Here is a 15,407-nt window from a genome sequence, read left to right on the forward strand (position 1 = left end):
TTTTTAAAAAGGTGTCTGTTTAGGGGCACCTGGGGAGCTCAGTGGGTTAAGCCTCTGCCTTTGGCTCAGGTCATGATCCCAGGGTCCTGGGATCGAGCCCTACATCGGGCTCTCTGCTCAGCGGGGAACTTGCTTCTCCTCTCCCTCCGCTTCCAGCTCTGTCAACCTATTCTCTATCTATCAAATAAATAAATAAAATCTTAAAAAAAAAAAAAATCGTCTGTTTAGTACCTCCTGAAGGGAGGTGCCTGATCTTAAAAAGTTTAAATTGTAGTCTCTGCACTTGAAGAGCTTATGATTTCATTGGGGAAATATGGGTCCTTTCATGGCAGACACTCGATGCTCCCTGCTTTTAAAGATGATGCTGTGATGACAATCAAAGCTTAGATAAAAGAATATGATTCTGTCAGATCACTGGTACAAATAATTGCTGTGCGTTTAAGAACTATCGACTGGAAGATCAGGAAAAAGTGCAGGAAGTCCAAATGGACTTGAGTCAGTCAAAAAGGATAGACTGAACTTGGGGATACGTACGTAATTTGGGCAAAGTATGCAATCGGTATTGCCTTTACAGCCTGCACAAGAGGACTGGCTTTTTGCCAATAGAAATCCCATTCATAAGAGTGACTTCAGAGATAACCTTCATGACTGCCAATGATAAGTTTGAGTCTCAATTAGTGAGTGGCTATCTCTCTAATAAAGTAGCATCACTGAATACAGAAACAAGCTGAACCTATCCAGGGGAAAGTAACATCATTTCTGTAAAGAGGACAACACAGCTGGGGCACCTGGGTGGTGCAACCAGTTAAGGGAACCAACTCTTGGTTTGGCTCAGGCCCTGATCTCAGGGTCATGAGAACAAGTGCCTAATCCGACTCCATGCTCAGTGTGGAGTCTGCTTAAGACTTCCTCTCCCTCTTCCTCTGCCCTTTCCCTAATCATGTGCATACTCCCCCACCCTTCTCTGAAACATAAATAAGTAGATCTTAAAAAAAAAAGAGGACAACACAGCTCATCCTAGAGTGAGCAAGGCTGTAGTTAGACAATTTCTTTTTTTTTTAAGATTTTATTTATTTATTTGACAGAGAGAGAGACAGTGAGAGAAGGAACACAAGCAGGGGAGTGGGAGAGGGAGAAGCAGGCCTGCCGCTGAGTGGGGAGCCTGACGTGGGGCTCAATCCCAGGACTCTGGGATCATGACCTGAACCTAAGGCAGATACTTAATGACTGAGCCACCCAGGCACCCCTGTACTTAGACATTAAAAAGAGTCTTTGAGGGTGCCTGGGTGGCTCAGTGGGTTAAGCCTCTGCCTTCGGCTCAGGTCATGATCTCAGGGTCCTGGGATCGAGTCCCACATGGGGCTCTCTGCTTGGCAGGGAGCCTGCTTCCTCCTCTCTCTCTCTGCCTACTTGTGATCTCTTTCTGTTGAATAAATAAATAAAATCTTAAACAAAAAGGAAAAGAGTCTTTGACAAAGTTATACATTGAGAGCCATAAAAAATGGTTCCATGTTTGTAGTACATTTCCGGGTTTGGCTGTGGTGAGCTTTCCATGTTTGTTTTAGCAGCACCCGACCTAAAAAAGAGAACTAAGACAGAACTGGATAAGAGGAAGTATATGTTGAAAATGTACGTTTCTCCAAATTGTCAAGTGGATTTCATCCAATCATGTTAATGCATGTCTTCTTCGTCATGTGGATCTTGAACACCTTATGTGTCAGCCACAGTATAAGCTATCATTCCTAAACCATCAGCTTCAAGAGATGATTTGAATAGAGAATCTTCCTGGTTTCTTCTTCAGTAAAGACTGAAATAAAGTCTATGTCTTTTTCATCTCTCTCTTTCACTTTTTGCATCATGACATCAGGAGGTCCTACTGATTTCTCCCTCTGGCTTTCTGCTTTTGATTTAAAGAAACTTTTTTTACTTTAAGATTTATTTATTTATTTTAGAGACAGAAAGAGTATGAGCAGGAGGGGCAACAGGAGAAGGAGAGAATCTCAAGCAGACTCTGCTCTGAGCACAGAACAGGAGGCTCAATCCCGGGACTCTGAGATCATAACCTGAACTGAAACCAAGAGTCCAACGCTTAACTAGCTGCATTACCCAAGGCACCCCTGACTTATTTAAAGACACTTTTATTCACTAATTTCTCACATTATAGGGAATGCAAAAAAGCAAAATACAAAGCATCTTTTGCTTCAGTTCCTGACGTTACTGAGCCCATTCCCTCTCTCCTTTCTACTTGCTCATGTCTTACTCATCTTTTAAAGATTTTTTTTTTTTTTAATTTGACAGACAGAGATCACAAGTAGGGAGAGAGGCAGGCAGTGAGAGAGTGGGAAGCAGGCTCCCTTCTGAGCAGAGAGCCCAATGTGGGGCTCGATCCCAGGACCCTGAGATCATGACCTGAGCCGAAGGCAGAGGCTTAACCCACTGAGCCACCCAGGCGCCCCTCTTACTCATCCTTTAAAGTCCACATTAAGTTCCATATCCTCCTAGAGACTTCCTTGACTTCCACCTCCTCTGAACCCTGCCCCTGTGGATGATACTCTCAGAACTTAATCATAGAATACCTTGTTAAATCCCTTAAACTAATCTTGCGTTCTTTGGAAAAGTGGAATGTCATGGCAGGTAAGAGATGGTTCCACCACGTAGCCTTCAGCAAATTACCTTTCGTAGTTTCTATTTATCTGTAAGCCAGTGAGGATAGTAAAACTGCCCATGCCATAAGGTTTATATAAAGATCCACAGAAAGTGCTTAGAAAAATGCCTAGAACATCTTTTTTTTTTTTTTTTAAGATTTTATTTATTTATTTGACAGAGCGAAATCACAAGAGAGGCAGGCAGAGAGAGAGGAAGGGAAGCAGGCTCTCCGCTGAGCAGAGAACCTGATGTGGGACTCGATCCCAGGATCCTGAGATCATGACCTGAGCTGAAGGCAGCAGCTTAACCCACTGAGCCACCCAGGCGCCCTGCCTAGAACATCTTTGATGCTCTAGTGTGGGGTGTTATTCAAGTGTCTCTTTCTGCCCCTTTCACCAAACCTGTGTTCAGCACTTAGCCTTCATGTTCAATGTTCATGAACATGTTCAATGTTCAGTGAAAAGGTGGTTTTGGGGTGCCTGGGCAGCTCAGTTGTTAAGTGTCTGCCTTCGACTCAGGTCATGATCCCAGGGTCCTGGGATCAAGCCCTGCATTAGGCTCCCTGCTCAGCTGGAAGCCTCCTTCTCCCTTCCCCACTCCCCCTGCTTGTGTTCACTTGCTGTTGTCTCTCTCTCTGTCAAATAAATAAATAAAATATTTTTAAAAAAAAGAAAGAAAGAAAGTGTGGTTTCTGCCCTTAATATGTTTATAATCTATTTGTACAGACCAAACACTTACAGAAAAGTAAGGCTGTTTACTATTAAACGACAAATGAGATATATAATAAACACGCTTTCACTGAGATCTTTCTGAATGCTTAACAAGATGTGACACGAAATCTTTTTTTTAAGATTTTACTTATTCCAGAGCGAGAGAGAGAGCACAAGCATGAGCCGGGTTGAGAAGCAGACAGCCCCCCTACTGGTCCTATCATGACCCGAGCAGAAGGTAGACGCTTAACTTACTGAGCCATCCAGGTGCTCCTATCATGAAATCTTTTTGAACAACTTTTTTTTTTTTTTCCACTTACCTAGATGCACTCTGGCTTTTCCAATTTTTATTTTTTTTAAAGATTTTATTTATTTATTTGACAGACAGAGATCACAAGTAGGCAGAGAGGCAGGCAGAGAGAGAGGAGGAGAAGCAGGCTCCCTGCTGAGCAGAGAGCCCCATGCGGGGCTCGATCCCAGGACCCTGAGATCATGACCTGAGCTGAAGGCAGAGGCTTTAACCCACTGAGCCAGCCAGGCGCCCCTGGCTTTTCCAATTTTTAAAACAGCAACTTAATTCTTTTTAAAAGATGGCAGACAGGGTGCCTGGGTGGTTCACTGGGTTAAACCTCTGCCTTCGACACAGGTCCTGATCTCAGTGTCCTGGGATTGAGACCTGCATTGGGCTCTCTGCTCAGCGGAGAGCCTGCTTTCCCCTCTCTCTCTGCCTGTCTCTCTGCCTACTTGTGATCTCTCTCTGTCAAATAAATAAATAAAATCTTTAAAAAAAAAAAAAAAGATGGCAGACAATCCCCTGACCAACATCCAAATCTGTGACATTCTCTCTCTTTCTCTCACAAACACACAGACACACACACACATACCCTACACACATGATGGCCCCTTTTCTTCATCAGTTAGACGTGCAGGATTTTTATTCATGTGCTTATCTTTTTGATCTGAGGCATACATTTTCCTGGTCTTTTAATAAGGTATTTTATAACAGTTTGCAAGCTTCCTGTAGTCTTTATACATTCTTAGCTACTCTTTTTTGTTTTGACCTAGCCAGTAAATACTCAGGAACTATAAAATCTTTGTGTATAGTGCCTTCAATAAATATTGATTATTTTAACTCAAATTTTCAGTGCTGAATATGTAAAATTCCAAAAATAAATCTAGGTTATTTTTATTTCTTTAAAAAAATGAATTGGTAATGAACTTAAATATACTTTGCCAGATAATAAAAACACTTTCTTTCTTCAGCTTTGCTGAGGAAACTGAAAACTAAGAGATTTATAAACTTGAAACAAATGTCATATCTTATCAAGGACAAGAACCAGTTCTAACTTGACTGCATAGATTTCCTGACCCTTCTGAAGTTGGGACAGTCTGGATTTCCCAGCTGTCCACCACTACCATGATTATTACAACTTTAAAAAGAGGCTTTACTTCAGTCTTAAAATTTAGACTGTTCCATGTCTTACAGTTTGTAGTAGATTTTTACACATATTACACACATATGAACTATATGTGACATTTAAATTTTTCTAAATAACCTTACTACTGTTGATGTAATTGGAGTTAATTTTAAGTTATAGGAAGCAGTTGGGTTTCTCCAAATTTCTTCCTTCCTTTTTATTTCACCAAATGAGGAGAATAAAATAAAAAATAATGGTGTTTCACAGTTAAACTTAAAAAAAATACAGTAATTTGTACACCTGAAACTAATGTAACATTGTGTGCCAACCACACTACAATTAAAAAAAAAATGTGTATATATATATAGTAATTCTTTTTTTCAGGAGAGAAATAAGAGATGCAGATCCAAATTATTTCCACCCAATTAGTTGTAAATAGCTCATAGAGAAAATGCTATACAGACCTAGTTATTATATGAGTGCTTCAACTAGACTCAGATGAACTTCAAAAAAGGGTACAGGCATCCCTTTCAAACTTACTTCTTTTTTTTTTTTTTTTAAAGATTTTATTTATTTATTTGATAGACAGAGATGACAAGCAGGCAGAGAGGCAGGCAGAGGAGAGAGGGGGTAAGCAGGCTCCCTGCTGAGCAGAGAGCCCGATATGGGGCTCAATCCCAGGACCCTGGGATCATGACCCGAGCCGAAGGCAAAGGCCTTAACCCACTGAGCCACCCAGGCGCCCCTCAAACTTACTTCTTCTAAACTTTTGGGATTACAGAAATTGCCTAAGTTATTCCTTTGTCAATGACTTGATTAAATCTGTATCAGGTGGACTATGAAAACCACCTAAGGATTAATGTGGCTATTGTTCAAATTAACATTAACAAATTCTTCCCTTTCCAGAGAATTGTAAGCATGATTATGGCCTTTATCTTTCCAAAAGCACTTGTCATTTAATTATTAGCGTGGTTTTCTGATTCTTTGTTAGATTCCTTGAAACAGCAAAGGCTGTGATTGTTTTTATTATTAAAACTACATTTTGATGAATAAAAACATCAAGTTTCCTACCCTCAAAGAGTAATTTTTAACACAAAACATACTTGAATGTTTAATAATTATCTTTAAAAGCAGTTTTAAGTAAATAAAAGCTCTTTGCCAAGCAAGGTCCATGTTTTGTAACTTCCAGCTGTGAAGCAGTCACCATATAAAGCAGACATATTAAATGTTAATCACTTTAGCTCTACCTAATTAAATATTTAGCCCTACAAAGATCTAGAGAAAGTGAAAAAGGTTGAACTTGATTTAATGTATACAATTATTTTGAATCACGTTCTCTCCCTGGATGATTACAATCAAGTGATGTACCTAGTATTTCACCTTTGAAACCTCCAAGGTGCAAGACCATTCCCAAATCATTATTGTCACAAACAAAATCATCATTATTGCCATCACAGCTAATACTTATTAGAAGCTTACTCTGTGCTAGTCTAGGAGCTTTACATGCAGACTTTTATTTGCTCCTTACAACAGCCCTATGAGGTAAGTGCTATTATCTTCATTTAGAGTCTAAAGCTTAGAAAGGCTAAGTAACTTTAAAAAAAAAAAGAAAAGAAAAGAAAGGGTTAAGTAACTTGAGGACTATCACATAACTAGTAGGTGCCAGATCTCAGCTTTCAAAGCAGACTAACCAGGTTAAACCCCTTGCTCCTAACCTCTCCTTTATCTTGCACAAGCCCACTTAATTCACTTAAATTTGGTATAAACTGACTTTAATCATGACCTGACCTTTTTGTTGGGACTCATTTTGGTCTTTCCCTTCAGTACACATGTTGTCCAAGAAATGCTGGACAAGAGAAACATATGTCAAGGAATAGGGAAACATGGTATAAATAATTGAAAAGTTAATTAACAAAGATTTAAAAAAATAAAAAGCCAAACCCATGATCATCGGATGAGTGGAGTGGATGGTGAAGAATGGTCGGAGTTATTTAACAGTGGGGTCCTCCTCAAGGCTGGAAAGGCTTTAAATAAAAATGAGGAGGTAAGGGCATCCTCAGAACAGGATGAATGCCTCTGCAAAGGCAGAATGTCTGGAAAGTGCTAGGTGAGTGGGAACGTGTGGGGATTGCCCAGTAGGGGCTGGAAAAGGAGAGGGAGGGTAGAGGGGATTGGAAGTGCTGGGTCACATACTTTTACACATGATGTCTTACTCAGTACCAAGGACAGTTTTAGACCCTGACAACAGGAAATCTTTGAATACTCTGAGTTGAATTTGGGTCATTTCATTTCTTCCTCCTCTAGCTGTTGTATGACCCTGTCATCCTACTTATGTTTCATTTTCCTATCCGTAAAAAGGGAATAATTCTTGTTCTCTTGGGTTCTCTCCTAGTCATCAAAAATGAGAGTTAGGCCATAGTACACAATCAAAAGGAAAATGTAGTATTTTGTAAGATAGATTCCTAAAAGCTGTGAAATATCTGGACACATCTTTATAAAATGAGCACCGCAGAAAACTTTTAATGAAACATTTAAATTCATTAATGATTGCAGCTGTAACAGATCCTGGAACCTCATTTCTCCTTTAAGTGGTAGGAACTTGAAAAATATTAAAATGGGATGCAGTAGGCTTTCAAGTACTTAGGCCACTGACAATCCAATTTATGGATTACATAGAATTTTAATTTACTCATTTCACACGTCGTTATCAACTCTACATGAAGTTTAAAAGGACAAAGGATGAAAATGGAATTGGCCAGTTTTCCATGTTATTTCCATGATGGGGCAGAGTCGGGGGATTTCCTTTGAGACAAGCCTCGGTGCAGCCAATAATTGCTAGTATTGCCAGACTGGTAATAACAGGCTGATGAAAAGGTGAATACAACGCGAAAACTCTGATTAAATCAAGCGCACCCTCCCACCCTCGTTTTACAGGAGGAATTTTCCTCTCTCCCGCCCTCACAGAAGGGGCTGAGACAGCATCTGGCATCATAATACCAACATTTGTTTCGTGGTTCCTCTTTGCCGGGCACTCTTAACACACACCACTTCTTAGGAACCAGGATTCACTGGTACTTTTCTGCATTTTTTACAAAAACGTCAGCTTGAGAATCTGGGGGTTGCTTTTTCACCAGCTGTAAGAACCGCGATCTGGACCCCTCCCCCGAAGAAGCCGAGCTCTTCCCCAGTTTTATTCCAGGCCTGTGACACCTCCACTCCCTCGGTGAAACCGCCGTGACTCACATCTTGCAGATCCTTCGCCCCCCACGCGCCCCCAACACACAAACCCCGAGAACCCAACCCAAGCCCACAGCGCCTCGTGAAACCCGCCCAAGCCGACTTGGAGGTCTCGGGTCTGAGTCACACAGGACCACCCTCGTCGGCATTTGCCACCCCCCCACACACAGCCCCTCACACCCCGGCGCGCCGGCCGCCCCATCTCCCCGCCTGACACACCGACGCCCGTCGCCTCTGCGCAACTTGTTATGCTCCAGCTCGAGCCCTTGACCCAAAAACCTCCAAGAAATAGAGAGCCGCAGAGCCGGCCCCGGGCGGCCTTTGATGGCTTTGTTATTGTTTGGGTTTGAATCGATACGCCCCTCCCCATCCTTCCTCCCTCGCCGCCCGACACCCAGCTCCCGCCTCCCCTCACGCCCCGCGCCCCTCCCCCTCCATTTTGGCGCCTTTTCCTTCCCGCCACGTCGTGGCGGCGTAGAGACCATTCTGACCGCGAGAGCGGGGCGGGGCGTGGGCGTGGCGCGCCGCGTTATGCAGATCAGTCGGCTTCTGGTTGGCTGGAAACTGGCCGGCGGGGGCGGGGCCGGGGCGCGGCGATGAAGCGCGCGGGGCGGGGGCCGAGGGGAGTCGCCCTGTCCCGCCGCTTCCCCACCCCCTCTCCTCCCTCCTCGGGCCCGGCAGCCCGGCTCGCAGCCTAGGCCTCCCGGAGAGGCCCCGCCCCATCCCCGCCCGCCCGCGCGCCCCCCCACCCGCCGGCGCGCTCCGCCCCTTTACTCCTGGCTGCTGGGCGAGCCGGGCGTCTGCTGCAGCGGCCGCGGTGGCGGAGGAGGCCCGAGAGGACTTGGCGGCAGCGGCGGCGGCGGCGGCGGTGGCGGGACCGGCAGCAGCAGCAGCTACAAGCTCTCAGTGCCGCGGCGCTGCCGCACGAGCCCCACGAGCCGCCCACCCCGCCGCCCTCGGCGCTGCCTGACCCCGCCGGCGTGTCCGCCAGCCGCCAGCCCCGGCAGCGCCCCCAGTCGTCCTCCGACTCGCCCTCGGCCTTCCGCGCCAGCCGCAGCCGCAGCCGCAACGCCACCCGCAGCCTCAGCCCCAGCCTTAGGCACAGCCACCGGCACAACCCCAGCCCCAGCTCTTGCTGCAGCTCCTCCAGACACAGTTCCTACGCCGACACCCTGGAGGTTGGGATGCTCTTGTCCAAAATCAACTCGCTTGCCCACCTGCGCGCCGCGCCCTGCAACGACCTGCACGCCACCAAGCTGGCGCCCGGTGAGCACCCCCCCACCCCCCGCCAAGCCCAGGATGGCGAGGCGGCTGGACCCCCAGCGTGGGAACTGGGGGCTCTCGGGCCGGCACTGAGTCTCCTGTGTTTCCCTCTTTACTAGGCAAGGAGAAGGAGCCCCTGGAGTCGCAGTACCAGGTGGGCCCGCTACTGGGCAGCGGCGGCTTCGGCTCGGTCTACTCAGGCATCCGTGTCGCCGACAACTTGCCGGTGAGTGGGCGCCCCGCCGTGGGGAGGGCGCGCTGGGCAGGGGGGCGCCCGGGTGTGCTTTGGCCCCGGCGAGAGGATTTCATGGAGACTCTTTGGGGGGGTTTCAGGTGGCCATCAAGCACGTGGAAAAGGACCGGATTTCCGACTGGGGAGAGCTGGTGAGTGCCCTGGAGGGAGCGACCCCTAGGATGGGTGGGGTGAGGGACACCCTCCGACTCCCGCACTAACGCAGCCCCCTCGCCCCTGCAGCCCAATGGCACCCGAGTGCCCATGGAAGTGGTCCTGCTGAAGAAGGTGAGCTCGGGCTTCTCCGGCGTCATTAGGCTCCTGGACTGGTTCGAGAGGCCCGACAGTTTCGTCTTGATCCTGGAGAGGCCCGAGCCGGTGCAAGACCTCTTCGACTTTATCACGGAAAGGGGGGCCCTGCAGGAGGAGCTGGCCCGCAGCTTCTTCTGGCAGGTGCTGGAGGCTGTGCGGCACTGCCACAGCTGCGGGGTGCTCCACCGCGACATCAAGGACGAGAACATCCTCATCGACCTCAATCGCGGCGAGCTCAAGCTCATCGACTTCGGGTCGGGGGCGCTGCTCAAGGACACCGTCTACACGGACTTCGATGGTGAGCCAGGCCTGGGAGGGAGCTGCCGGGGAGGGATCTGCCCAGGTGACTTGGCCTTGCCTGGAGGCCTCGGCCGGCTTTCCTCTCCGGCCCTTTGTAAAGGTCATCGGGCCGTCTGGCTCGATGCTAGCAGGGGTGGGGCGAAGGAGAGCTTCCCAGTGTAGTAGAGCCGGAGATTTCCAGCCAGCTGAACCTGTCATGTTTCTGGCATGATTTTATTTTTTAAGTGGAATTCAGTGGGTTCCAAGCTTTCCCGATGAATAAGAGGTTGTGGGCAACCGGCCGTAGCCCAGATTTCTGAAGTCTGACCCAGTTTCCCCGCCAGTAAAAGGATGTTGGGGGGTGGGGTGGGGAGGAGAGAGCGGGAGAGATTAAAATTGATGCCGGTTTTGTAATTTTTGTTTTGTGTTAAGGGAGTTTAGTTTTGTGTAAGGTTAGTTTTTAAACTGCAGTTTTTCAGTTTTTCTACCCCTTTGATCTAGGGACGGGTAAAGGAATAGAAACAGTAGTTTCACTAAATAATTTATTTTGTTGGGCTTATTCTTTATTCTTTGGCGTTGCGAGGTGAGGGAGTCGGGAATGAATGTTGTGAAATAAGATCTCTTGTTGGTTTGAAAATTAGTTGGGTGTCTCCGCAGAAAGGATGAAAACCTATCCTAGGGAGGGGCTTGGAGCGGGTTCTTTCAGAAAAGATGGAATTGAGAGCCAGAGATCAAAGCAAAGGAGGGTGGGTCATCATTTGAGCGGCTTAACCTAACAAACGACAGCCTTTCAAAACTTGTGACTGGGGCTTGTGGTTTGTGTTTATTTGCCCTTGGAGGACGCTGGGTTGGGCTGCATTTTTTTTTGTATTTAACAGTTAATGGCTGGCCGGGTCCTCCCTTGTTTTTTCCTTCGAGTCTTTGCTGCCCCCTGGTGAGCACAAGCGGGATGGCCCCCACTTTTTTTTTTTTTTTTTTTACAACCCAAAGTTTGTAAACAGGAATCACGTGGTCTGAAACCCGCTCTACAGCTCTACCTTCCCAGTGAGGGGAAGAGAGAGGGTGTGGGTGTCTGCCTCTGCACGCACTGGGTGGAGAGGAAGGCCTCCTAAAGGGCACCCGGACTTAAGATACAGTATATTGTGTAAGGGCCCTGCACTGGATCATATCTGAGATCAGAATCTCAGCCAGGCTTCTGGGCCACCTTAGTGCAGTTTAAGGATAGTCTGTGGGCTGTCTCCCTTGATTGTGTGCAGACACTCATCCCTTCACCCCATTGTGGGTGGCCCTACCACATACACCCCCTCAGGCTTTGGGTTTGTGGCCAGCCCTGTTTGTTTCTTGGAGCAGTTTATAAAGAATTTGGTTTATGGTCTGGACTGCTGGGTGGGTAACGCTTTGGTTCGGAGAGATGCCACTCTTGTACTCCTTTTAGCCTAGGGGGGAAATGGAGTTAACCCAGCTCCTGTCCTGGGAGAAGTGAAGTGTTTTGTTTCAAGGAGTCAGTGTACCACTGAGTGTGTGAGTTGCTTTGTTTAATTTTTGCTCAAAGCTTGTGTTTTCCTTTTCTATTCCCCCGGCTCACAGGGACCCGGGTGTATAGCCCTCCAGAGTGGATTCGCTATCATCGCTACCACGGCAGGTCGGCAGCCGTCTGGTCTCTGGGGATCCTGCTGTATGACATGGTCTGTGGAGATATTCCTTTTGAGCACGATGAGGAGATCATCAGGGGCCAAGTTTTCTTCAGGCAGAGGGTCTCTTCAGGTAACTTTTGGGAAGCGCCTTGTTCAGGAGAAGCAGGAGTCATAAGGCAGACAGTCCTCAGGGGACAATCTCTGCGTTCTGGAGAGCTCTGCCTTTCCAGGGGATGCCGCTGCCCTTGGCTTAGCAGAATCCTGGGCCAATGAATCTGGAGAGCCAGTCCTCAGAAATTGAATGGTTTGCACTTGAGCATTCTTTGAGAGGTCAGAGGAAGAGCATGTGTGAAAATACTTTAAAAAAAAAAAAAAATCTCGTTTCACTGAAAGATTTTTTTTTTTAATTTTTTTATATTTTATTTATTTGACAGAGAGAAATCACAAGTAGGCAGAGAGGCAGGCAGAGAGAGAGGAGGAAGCAGGCTCCCCGTGGAGCAGAGAGCCCGATGCGGGGCTCGATCCCAGGACCCTGGTATCATGACCTGAGCTGAAGGCAGAGGCTTTAACCCACTGAGCCACCCAGGCGCCCCTCACTGAAAGATTTTTTTAAAAGTACCCACAGTCCTCATCTCTCAACTCCTGGCTGTTTTGCCAGGGAGTGAAAAGTTGAGGGTTCTTTGAGCCTTCCCCCTGAAGGCAGACTCTCTAAATATTGCGGTTCCCGTGACCTCATTGTGGGTGGTGTTCATATTTGTAAGTTGTAGGTGAATTGAATCACCTCATCATGCTCACTGATGTCTCATCAAAATCCCTTGTCATCATTCTTCCTATTTCTGGTGAGTGGGTGTCGTGGGAAAGGCCCTGGCTATTGAAGTTTAAAAACCACAGGTTTAAGAGGGGAGCTGTTTTTTGGGGCTTTTTTTTTTTTTTTTTTTTCAGTTGAAAGCAGCTTGGAGGACCTAGATCTTAGTGAATATCTTCCATTGAAAAATAGGGTTCTAGAAGGTTCCTGGTCTCTTTTGGACCCCAGGCTTGTTGCCCCTGGGAAGCAAATTAGCAAGACCTTTGCATTGCAAAAATGAGTTGAGTCATTCATAATCTCTGTCTTGCTTTCTGCAGAGTGTCAGCATCTCATTAGATGGTGCTTGGCCCTGAGACCATCAGACCGGCCATCCTTCGAAGAAATCCAGAACCATCCATGGATGCAAGATGTACTCCTGCCCCAGGAAACAGCTGAGATCCATCTGCACAGCCTGTCACCAGGGCCCAGCAAATAGCAGCTTTTCTGGCAGATTCTCCCCTCCCTGTCAGATGCTCGAGGGAGGGGAAGCTTCTGTTTCCAGCTTCCCAAGTACCAGTGACACTTCTCGCCAAGCAGGACAGTGCTTGATAACAGGAACAACATTTACAACTCATTCCAGACCCCAGGCCCCTGGAGGTTGCCTCCCAACAGTGGGGGGAAGAGACTCTACTCCAGGTGTCCTAGGCCTCAACTCCTCCCGTAGATGCTCTCTCCTTCTTACAGAACGTCCAGCAAGCACTGCTGGGCTCTGCAAACTCCTGGGGGTGGGGGGGTGGGGGGGTGAGAACCCTGCCATGGAACTGTTCCCTACATCACGAGTTCTGCTGAATGCCGCGATGGGTCGGGTAGGGGGAAAACGGGTTGGGGTGGGATAGGACTAGCACCATTTTAAGTCCCTGTCACCTCTTCCGACTCTTCTGAGTGCCTTCTGTGGGGACTCCGGCTGTGCTGGGAGAAATACTTGAACTTGCCTCTTTTACCTGCTGCTTCTCCAAAAATCTGCCTGGGTTTGGTTCCCTATTTTTCTCTCCTGTCCCCCTCTCCCCATCCTTCATATGAAAGGTGCCATGGAAGAGGCTACAGGGCCAAATGCTGAGCCACCTGCCCTTTTTTTCTGCCTCCTTTAGTAAAACTCCAGAGTGAACTGGTCTTCCTTTTTGGTTTTTACTTAACTGTTTCAAAGCCAAGACCTCTTTCTTTCTCTCTCTCTCTGTCTCTCTCTCTCTCACACACACACACACACACACAACACACAAAATGCACAAACAATGCAAATCAACAGAAAAACTGTAAATGTGTGTACAGTTGGCATGGTAGTGTACAAAAGGATTGTAGTTGATCTAATCTTTTTTAATTTTTGCCTTTAAGTTATTTTACCTGTTTTGTTTTTGGTTTGTTTGGGGTTTTTTTGTTTGTTTGTTTTTTGGTTTTTTTTTTTTTTTTTGAAAAGATGCGCATTCTAACCTGGAGGTCAACATTATGTATTTATTTATTTATTTATTTGGTTCCCTTCCTGCTCCAAGCTTCCACGGCTGCTGCCATAGTTTCTTTCCTCCTTTTCCTCCTCTGACTTGGGGACCTTTCGGGGAGGGCTCGCTCTGTTCGTAGGGTGACGGGACTCAGGCGGGACAGCTGCTGTGGCTCCCTGACTGCTGCCGGGCCCCTCGCTGGCCTGACCTGAGCGGGGACGGGTTCCGAGGGGCACGGGGAGGGGCATCGCTGACTGGTGTATATAGGATAGCTATATGAAAAGCAGTTCTGGATGGTGTGCCTTCCGGATCCTCTCTGGGGCTGTGTTTTGAGCAGTAGGTAGCCTGCTGGTTTTATCTGAGTGAAATACTGTACAGGGGAATAAAAGAGATCTTATTTTTTTTTTTTTATACTTGGCGTTTTTTGAATAAAAACCTTTTGTCTTAACTTGTGGCTTTTAAGTGTTGTCGGTACAGAGGCATGCTCGCTTAGTGAACTCCTGGGAAGCTCCCACAGGACTTGAAGCCCAACTCTGGTTCCCGGCACCAGGCCACCCGGTAGCCTGGGTAGCCTATACCTTTCTGAAGTCAATGTGTGGCGGAAGGGTTGGGGTGTGGGGTGGGTGGGCAATCTTGGCTGGACAGAATTTGGCCCGAGTGTTCCAACCTCTGTTGCCCCATGCAAATTCTAGAACTGCAGTAGCACAGCAAAGGTGGCTGTTTCCCAGTGGCGCAAGTTGCATTTCAGGGGAGGGCCACTTGCGAATAGGGGTAATGGAACTACAGAACATTTCCATCCCTGTGGAAAGTTCTATTGGAACAGGGCTGACCTCGAGACAGCAAACAGCTCTGTTGCTAAACTGATAGTGGAAGCTTTCTGCAGCCCTCTTTCCCACCAGCAAAATGTTTGGGGCAGATAGACTTGACACGTGTTAAGCTTACTGAAAAACCAGATACCTGTATTACTCTCAGTTCCCAATTCAAGTTCCCTTTACCTTTAGTGTGGGGTTGAGTCATTAATAGCAGATGGGTGGAAATGTTTTTGACCTAAGCAGACCTGGGTTTTCCCCGCCCATGTGCTTTACACAGCTTATAATGGGGAGTAGATGAAATAAATGTTAGCTCTGCCCTCTTACTGCTTGTGCTGGGATTAGTAATTTTGGTCTGTGGTTTCTCTACAGGAATCTGTTGAAGGCCCTTGTTCTTTTTGTGAGAGTTTATTTTAAATTTTTTTTGAAGTTGGCCCTACCCCTAATGTGGGGCTCAAACTCACAGGACCAAGAGTCGCACGCTCTACGGATACTGCCAGCCAGGGGCCCCTGTGAGGGTTTAGTTTAAACTGGATGGGGGAGGGGCGCCTGGGTGGCTCAGTGGTTTAGGCCACTGCCTTCAGCTCAGGTCA

General features: G+C 47.1%; 1 protein-coding gene across 1 annotated transcript; it reads left to right on the forward strand.

The window, feature by feature from the left end:
• The first annotated feature begins 8,774 nt into the window (after positions 1-8,774).
• PIM1 (Pim-1 proto-oncogene, serine/threonine kinase) lies at positions 8,775-14,443 on the forward strand. Its single transcript, XM_046006656.1, has 6 exons — positions 8,775-9,277; positions 9,394-9,500; positions 9,608-9,658; positions 9,750-10,116; positions 11,685-11,861; positions 12,854-14,443. Exons 1-6 carry the CDS (start codon positions 9,196-9,198, stop codon positions 13,009-13,011), a joined length of 942 nt encoding a protein of 313 aa, XP_045862612.1. The 5' UTR covers positions 8,775-9,195; the 3' UTR covers positions 13,012-14,443.
• The last annotated feature ends 964 nt before the right edge of the window (positions 14,444-15,407 follow it).

Source organism: Meles meles, chromosome 5 (genome assembly GCF_922984935.1).
Source record: "Meles meles chromosome 5, mMelMel3.1 paternal haplotype, whole genome shotgun sequence".
Classification (NCBI taxonomy): domain Eukaryota; kingdom Metazoa; phylum Chordata; class Mammalia; order Carnivora; family Mustelidae; genus Meles; species Meles meles.